This window comes from Arachis duranensis, chromosome 4 (genome assembly GCF_000817695.3).
Source record: "Arachis duranensis cultivar V14167 chromosome 4, aradu.V14167.gnm2.J7QH, whole genome shotgun sequence".
Classification (NCBI taxonomy): domain Eukaryota; kingdom Viridiplantae; phylum Streptophyta; class Magnoliopsida; order Fabales; family Fabaceae; genus Arachis; species Arachis duranensis.
The window spans coordinates 891305-900418 of NC_029775.3; the positions used below are offsets into that span (position 1 = coordinate 891305).

The following is a 9114-nucleotide window of genomic DNA, read 5'->3' on the forward strand; positions in this document are numbered from 1 at the left end:
GGAGGGGGTTGTAGATATAGTGACGGAAGTGATTTATGATGAAACCATACGAGTAATTTTGCCAATGTTAAAATTCTTTGACGGATGAGCTGATGATAGTGATTTAGATGACTATTGAACTAAAAAATTGATTAAGTGATTTATTTCATATATACTTTGGCCATTATTTACGTAGTGTCTTAGTATTATTACTTTTGCGTGAATAATAATCCATTTATTAACTATTTTTAACTAAATGGACCAAAGTATAAAACTAATAAAAAATTATTAACCATAGATAAAATTAACTTGTCGTTAGAAGAATTTTGTTTCTGTTTAATTTATTGTATACGTGACCAAGAAAATAGTGACAGCATTCTTCATTATTTTGGATAAGTGTGGTAAAAATTAATATTTTTTAAAATAAAAAAATATTATTAAAGAGTTGGATACCCTTATTCTAAAACAAATTCTAAAAAAAAAATTTTAATTATTAATTAATATTACTCAAATTTAATAAGTTGATAGTAATAATATTTTTTATTAATTAAAAAATTTTAACTTTTTTTATATCAGAACATTACGATTTATTATATTATTATATATTAATTTTGTACTACAAAACAAAAGATAAAATTTTATATTTTTTGTTAATTATTTTATTTTATTTTGGTGATCTAAATTAGCATATATATCATTCACTTATTTTTTATTATTTATAATATTTTTCTATTTCCAATCAATATTCATTTAAAAATAATCTTTAAATCCTAAGTTATTAACTCAAAAGTCATTACATCCATATTTTCTAAAATTTTAAAAAAATAAATTTTTTTATTTTTATAATTAGTTAAATGGGCAAATAGTAATGATAATATCATAATTTTATAATGAAGAAAGCAAAACAATTTATCAAGTCATATTAAGTTATTAATTTCAGTTACATTTAAAAGTAAATAACACTTTAACAATGACTAAAAAAATTCAAAAATCTTATATAAATCAACATACATATAAAATATTAAGTGAAGAAAAGTATAAACATCAGGATAGTCAATAAATAATTACAGAAGAATAAAAGAGAGAAAAAAAATAATGGTAAATTTTAAGAGTTGAAATAGTAAAATAAAGAAGGAAAAAAAATTTAGATATTTATTTGGTTATTCAAAAAAAATTATTTTTTATAATTTTATTTTAAAGATTTTTACTCTTAAATATATCAATTTTTTATTATATATACCAAACAAAAAAGAATCACCACTATCAACTTATTAAATTTCTCAAGTGATAATTTGAGTAATATCTGTTTTTATATTGTGTTTTAGTTTAAGTAATTTTTTTTTTATGGAGAGTATTTAAATAACAAACAAAATAGTAAGAAGATTTGCATTAGTTATGAAAACTAATATCATCCTTATAGTATAATCGCGTTATTTCAAAACATATAACATGAAATAATAAAATATAGTTTAATTAATATGTACAATAAAACATCATTAAATAGGAAAAACTTGAAGAAAAAAACAATCATCAATGAAAAATTCAAACCTTCAGTTATCTATTATCGAATATCCTCAATCAAATTAACCAAATTTTCTTTAGCCACTGCAAAATTGATTGACTAACAAATACTATAGATTCAATTAAACAAACTCATATGAAGCATAATTAGAGATAAAAAATTCTATCATTAACACAGAGACAGCAACTAATACAAAATCACAGAGGCTAACTTAGAAAATCTCAACAATGCCATATTAATTAACAAAAATTTAAGGTAAATAAAAATTACAGAAATCAAAGAGGCTAGGTTAGTGGAAGGAATGGCAGCCATGGCGACCAACGATAGTGACGAAGACTGGACTGCAACAAACACAATTTTGCCTTCAACGACCTTTCTGAATGGCGACGAAGATAACCCTTTTTTAACGCGACAAAAATGGCGACAATTCTGCTTCTCACGTGACGAAGACGTCAACGCTTCTACCTTTGACGATTCTCCTCGGGTTGGGTTAGGCACGCGACAGGACGCGACGGTGATGTTCTCCTCGGCCAAATTTCTCAGATGCAGGACGATGGTTCTGCGGTGACTTTGAGAGTGAAAGGAGAGAAGCGGTGAGAAAGGGGAACACGGCGGTGAGAGGGACGAGGGTGATGGACCACGGTGAGAGGAGAGGTGAAGACTGGAGAGGATTTGTGAATTTGAGAAGAAAGGCTTAGAGAAAGTGACGACGCTGAGTGAATGAAATTGAGATTTAGGGTTTCACACATTCATATGAAACTAATATATATATATATATATATATATAAAGGTATTTTTGTCATTTTGTACATACGGTATTGCACGGATACCCACGGGACAGGACTTCGATCCCTGCCTCCACCCCATTTATTTAACGGGTCCCCGCCCCCGTTTCCGCAGGGTAAAATTCCTCCCCAAATTCGTTCTCAGGCGGGGTAAATTCCCGCGGATACCCGTCCCGCCGGAGAAAATTGTCATGCCTAACAAGACAATATAACAATTGCAGTGAGACAATTACGAAACTATAAAGACTAACAGAATAATTAAATATTTTTTTATATTTTATTTAATTTAAATTTATAAATTTTATACATTCTAAAATTTAAATAACTTATAAAATTTTTATATTATTTTTAAATAATTTTTATTCTTAATTTTTAAATTATTTTATGAAATTTATAATTTTAAAAATAAAAATTAATCTTTTAAAAACAATAGAAAAGTGGCTGAAAGTGCCCATTGAGCCGCTAGTAGATATAAGGTGAGAGAAATTGGTAGAAGTTTTTTTAAGCTGAATGACTGAAGTTAATTAAAAAAAGATAATATTGGAAAGAAATTTTGAACACCAAACTCATGTATTGTCATTATATATTGTTATACATAGATGCCACTCTCATTTCAATCCAAAAAAATAAATAAATGTTAATTCCATTTTTAATATATATTTAATAGAATTTAATTTTAATACACTCTCAGAGAGTATAAAATAAATTTACACATGTATTTAATTACGTAATGTCATATTAGTAAAATTAATTATATTTCACATTGACTATATAATAGTCATCCAAACTAATGAATGTAATTGTACGACTATACTGTCAATGCATTAAAATTACAATCCGCTATATAATCAACAAAAATTTTACCAACTTCTGCCAATTTTTATTTATAGTTGTGTTTAATAGAAATACTTTTATAGATGTGTCTAATAAAAATGTCTTTTTTATAACAATATCTAATAAAAATATTTTTGTGAATGTGTCGGTATATACATATTAATACTAATTATAATTAAAATATAATAATTAATTATTATTAATAATAAATTGACAGATAGTATATTAGTACTTGTATTTTTTTTTTAAATTAAACTTTATTTGCCAACCAATAAGTTTTGACTTTTGAATTTTGACTCAACTATTTTTTTTGGATATCTTTCCCACAGGGCACTGCATGAGAAGGAGCAACGAACCAAGGGAGGGTTAACCCGATCGCAATTCTTCATCATAGCTTTTCTATGCAGCTTCTCCTACTATGTTTTCCCAGGCTACATATTCCAAATGTTAACCTCTCTCTCTTGGCTATGCTGGCTATTTCCAAACAACGTGTTGGCCCAACAGCTCGGGTCAGGCCTTTACGGGCTCGGCATTGGTGCCATTGGATTTGACTGGTCTACTATTTCGGCCTACTTGGGAAGCCCACTCGCAAGCCCATGGTTTGCCACTGCCAATGTTGCCGCGGGATTTGTGTTTGTGATGTACATTCTGACTCCATTGTGTTATTGGCTCAATGCCTATAATGCCAAGACGTACCCTATTTTCTCCGACGAACTGTTCACAGCGAATGGATCAATTTACAACATCACAGCCATAATTGATTCCAATTTTCACTTGGACATAGCTGCTTACGAGCGACAAGGACGACTCCACCTCAGCACTTTCTTTGCCATGACTTATGGTGTGGGCTTTGCTGCACTAACTGCTACCATTGTGCATGTTGTTCTCTTCCACGGAAGGTACTATCTCTTTTTCCACCGTCAAAACTCAGCTGCAATTAATTTTAAGTTAATTCTATGCCAAGTTAATAATTAAAAGTTATTAAATAACAATTCTTAATTATTAATTGAGGTCTGTTACACATATAAGTCTTTTTTATTTATAAATCTTATAAGTTGGCACAAGTCCAACAAAATACACGCGCATTACTCCCACATTCAAGAGTAAATATATGCACGTTATTCAACCTGTTTTCAAAATACGCTACTAACTATGCATTACGAACGACTCTTCTTCTTCTTCTTCTTCCATAAAAACGAGTTTCTTGTCAAATTTGTTCGACTTCCTTCGTGCGTTTTCTCTTCGCCTTTTCATTCGTTGTTTTACCTGCGTTTATCACTGGTATTATTGCTTCGTTTTTTTTTTCAATTTTCATGATTTCTGAAATTAAGCTTTTAAATCATTTTGAAAATAATGGAATTTCAGAAATACACCCAAACTATTATAGAAATATACCCAAAGGATTACAAAAATACACCTAAAGGATTTAAGAAATACACCCAAAATTCGTTGAAGTACACCTTATGCATAATTCAAAACTCTTTCTCTTTCTCCTCTTCATTTTCTGCTGTTTGTTCTTCTTCAAAAACGATTTCAGAGCTTGATGTCAAAAAACAATGAAAATCGAAAATAACAAAGAAAGAAAATAGAGAGAAAAGCACGTAAATGAAGAAGGTGAAAGAAGGCAAAAAACGAAAGAAAAAAAGGAGAAGAAGAGGAAGAGAAAGAAGAACATGCAGTAAGAAGAAAAAGAAGGTGCAGCAAAAACGTATAGTAACGATTCGAAACGCGTTAATATAGATGATTTATAAAGATTTGTATAAAAAAACACTTGTACGTGGAGAATTATTTTTATTAATTTTACATGAAAGTAATTGCAACTGAATTTTATGTTTTTCTATGCATCTATTGGACATCATGATATTCACTTGGTTTTCATTTTACTTTTATTTTTTATTTAAATTTTATACCTAACATTTAAATAAATAATAGAATATTTTAAAAAATGATAACATTTCTATCCCAATTTTCTTTACTTTGTTGATTATTTTTAACATTTTTACTAATTGTATACAATGTCATGTATTATGCACTACTAGATATACTTTTTCAACTATGAAATATTTTTCTTTCTCTGCAATGCCATGGTTTACATATATATTATTGTAAATACTATTATTTAAAATGCAATAAACAAATGTGGATAACTAAATATGATGCTATTAATGATCCAAAATGAAATCATATATGTTCAAGAGTAAATTATGAAAAATGTCCTTAGACTATTAATTTACTGACAAAAATTCCTTCAAAATATTTTTAAAGGCAAACTTTAAATATACATAAGTATGACTAAAAAAAAAACATCTTTTATCCTTAAAATTTAGTAATTTTACACCATATAAATTTTTTTGTATAATTTTTTTTAGTGGCCAAAAATATTTTATAAAAAATAAAAAATTCTAGATATCAAATTTTTGTATGATTTTCTGTATGAACTTTTTAAATAGTTATAAAAAAATTATTAAAAAAATTTGAATTAAATACACAAATAATTCGTCAAATAAAATTCGTTTAATACTTATAAAAAATAATTTTTTAAAACATTCTTATCATTAACAAATCGAATATTTTTAGGACATTTTAGTAGTTTAATTATATTAAAATCTTGGTTGGCTTAATGCTGAAATTTTATTATCGTCACTGCACTTCTAAAGTTAAATATTTTTTTTTCCATTATATTATTTTATCTGTACATGAAAAAATAAAATAAATTATCATTTATACCTATGAAAAGTACAGACTGACAAATATACTTATATAAAAATAAAACGACAATTATAATCATAGATAGTATATAGATATATTTGTCAATGTCTATATAAATACAAATGGTAATTTATTCTGAAAAAATATTTGTATCGATAAATCAGAGCTAAGTGGCGTTCAAGTATGCAATAAGTTATTGATAAAGTATATAGTAGATTTGAGATATATGGAATTGAAAATGCAGAGAACTATGGGAACAAAGCAGATCAAGTTTTAAGGAAAAGAAAAGGGACATACACACCAAGCTTATGCGGAGGTACAAGCAGGTTCCAGAGTGGTGGTTTGTGTCCATACTCATTGTGACAATTGCTGCCACCGTCTTTGCTTGCGAGTACTACAATGAACAGCTACAACTGCCTTGGTGGGGTGTTTTCCTCGCATGTGCCATTGCAATCTTTTTCACTCTTCCAATTGGGATTATTACAGCAATCACAAATCAGGTCCGTTCGTAACGAACAATACTATATAGGACTAATAAATATTATTTTTGGCAAGTATTTAATTAATAATAATTTGTATTTATATTTACTAAAATTTTATTTACATAAGTTAATTCAGTTTTTATTTATATTTTTCAAAATGTTCAAACATGAATTAATAAAATTGATTTGTTAAAGATAATTTAATATTTATATTGATTAAATAATAATAATAAATACTAAAAATTGTTGGCCCAAAAATTTCTCTTTGGTAATTACATCATCTTTTAATCCTTCCTTCTTAGGTTGGTTATTTCTGATTTTTTTGTTGACAGCTTAAATTTGAATGTACTTAAACTTACATGCAATTTTGATAGTAACTCTAAATCTTAAATGTTAAACTCTAAACTTTAAAATTCTAAAATCATAAACTCCAAACACTAAATCATAAATCATAAACCATAAAACCTAAACCTAAAACTATAAATTTTAAACCGTAAACCATATACACTAAACCCTAAACCCTAACATCTCTCTAAGCTTTGTTTGCTTATTATTACAGACGCCGGGGCTGAACATAATTACTGAGTACATCATAGGATATATCTACCCGGGATACCCAGTGGCTAACATGTGTTTCAAGGTTTATGGTTACATCAGCATGACACAAGCCATCACTTTCTTGCAAGACTTTAAGCTCGGTCACTACATGAAGATTCCTCCCAGAGTCATGTTCATGGCACAGGTACACATTATGCCTTGATTCTAGACCTTTACATGCATATGTAACTATTTAAATATTGCTCCTTGCACCTAAGAACGAAATGTCTGTAATTTATAAATTCAAACTAAATTTAGTTAAAATTAACCTCTATTTAAATTTATTCAAGGTTCCGAAGTAAGTTAAGAAGGAGGTTGAATAAAAAAATATTTTGTGTTTAATAAAATTAGGGTTGTCAAACGAATTAGTCCGATCCATTTAGGTCTGGTTCATTGAGCTTACAAGTTAAATGGGTTGGCCCATTTAAACTCGCTTTGTTTGTGGGCCATAATTTTTTAGTCTAGAGGTCAGTCTGATGGTTAAACGGGCCAACCTATTTATCTTTTTTATTTTATTTTTTGAAAATATTTTGATAAAAAATATCACTTTTAGGTCAAAAATCTTTAAAAAATAATATTTTTTTAGTTGTTGGATCATATTTTTTGGTCGAATCGGGAGAAATATCGACTAAAAATACTATTTTTTTTGAAAAGAAAAGTATAAAAAAATAAACGGGCCACCCGTTTAATCCGTCATTTTTTTCGGGTTAATCAGGTTCACCCGTTTAGCCCAAAATTTAAACGAGTTTAATTTTAGAGGCAAATTCCACCCATTTAAATGGATAAACAAATTAGCCCGATGGATTTAGCCCATTTTGACGGCTCTAAATAAAACCGATTGTGCAGTATACAAAATTCATGAAATTATTTTTATTTTTATTTTTTGTCCCGCATTAGTAGAACAAAAAAGAAATGAAAATTACAGAGATTAATGATATAAAAGTAATACTACAAAATATTATGGTTCGACGACCAAGTGCAATGTAATTTATGTTCAGTCTCCACCATAATAATAATAAAATTTTTATTATAATCAAAATTGTTTATAAACACTAATTTCAAGAGACTCACACTCTTATAACATACCTTAATTAATCCAAACTTAATAATCTTTAAGGTAGCGTTTGTTTTGAGGTATTGAGATAGAGACAGAAACTGAGTATCATATTTGTTGGTTACTGATATTAAAATTTTTGTCTTTATCTTCAAAATTTTAGTATTTCAGTACTTAAAGAAAAAGAACATAAGAGACTAAAATTTTTAGAGATAGAGACGGAAACTTTAATAACATTTTATACTTAAAATATCCTTATTTCAATTAATTAATTCTAATTTTACTCTTTGTAAAAATTAAATGAGAATTTTATTTTTATTTCAATTTCTCTCTCCTACTTTACATTAAACAGAAGACTGAGATACAACTGTTATGATTCGATAGTTTTATTGGATTTAGATCTTTAGATCTAGAGTTTTTCAATATTCGAAAAATAAATAGAGGCACATGGTTACTAATGTCTTGAATGTGGTGAATTTGATTAGGTGGTGGGAACGATCATCGCAGCTCTTGTATATTTGACTACTGCATGGTGGTTAATGGAAACAATCCCAGACATATGTCAAGACACGTCCTCTGTTTGGACTTGTCCAGGCGACACAGTATTTTACGATGCTTCAGTGATTTGGGGTTTGATTGGTCCAAAAAGAATCTTTGGAGACCAAGGAATTTATTCTCAAATAAATTGGTTCTTTTTGGGTGGAGCCATTGCTCCTTTACTCGTATGGTTCGCTGTAAGGGCGTTCCCACAACAGGAGTGGATTAGCCTCATCAACATGCCTGTGTTGATAGGTGCCACGGGGATGATGCCGCCGGCAACGGCGGTGAACTACACAAGTTGGATCATTGTTGGATTTTTGTCCGGATTTGTTGTGTACAGGTACAAGCCAGAATGGTGGCAACGCCACAATTATGTGCTCTCTGGAGCCTTGGATGCAGGCCTTGCATTTATGGGAGTGCTTTTGTATCTTTGCTTAGGATTAGAGGACATTAGTATTAATTGGTCGGGCAACGACCTTGACGGTTGTCCCTTAGCTCACTGTCCGACTGCAAAAGGTGTTTACGTCCCTGGTTGTCCGATCCCTTTTTAAAGAGAAAAAAGAGAAGTGAAAATTTATATGGAGTTAACTTTATTTAAAATTAATATTTAAA

General features: G+C 28.9%; 1 protein-coding gene across 1 annotated transcript in view; it reads left to right on the plus strand.

The window, feature by feature from the left end:
• Positions 1 to 9065, plus strand: part of LOC107482451 (oligopeptide transporter 7) — a 13320-nt gene extending 4255 nt beyond the window's left edge. Inside the window, exons 4-7 of the mRNA XM_016102940.3 lie at positions 3450 to 4019; positions 6074 to 6329; positions 6871 to 7053; positions 8448 to 9065. Of these exons, the coding sequence (XP_015958426.1) occupies positions 3450 to 4019; positions 6074 to 6329; positions 6871 to 7053; positions 8448 to 9053 (1615 nt within the window). The 3' untranslated portion in view covers positions 9054 to 9065. The remainder of the gene's footprint in view (positions 1 to 3449; positions 4020 to 6073; positions 6330 to 6870; positions 7054 to 8447) is intronic.
• The last annotated feature ends 49 nt before the right edge of the window (positions 9066 to 9114 follow it).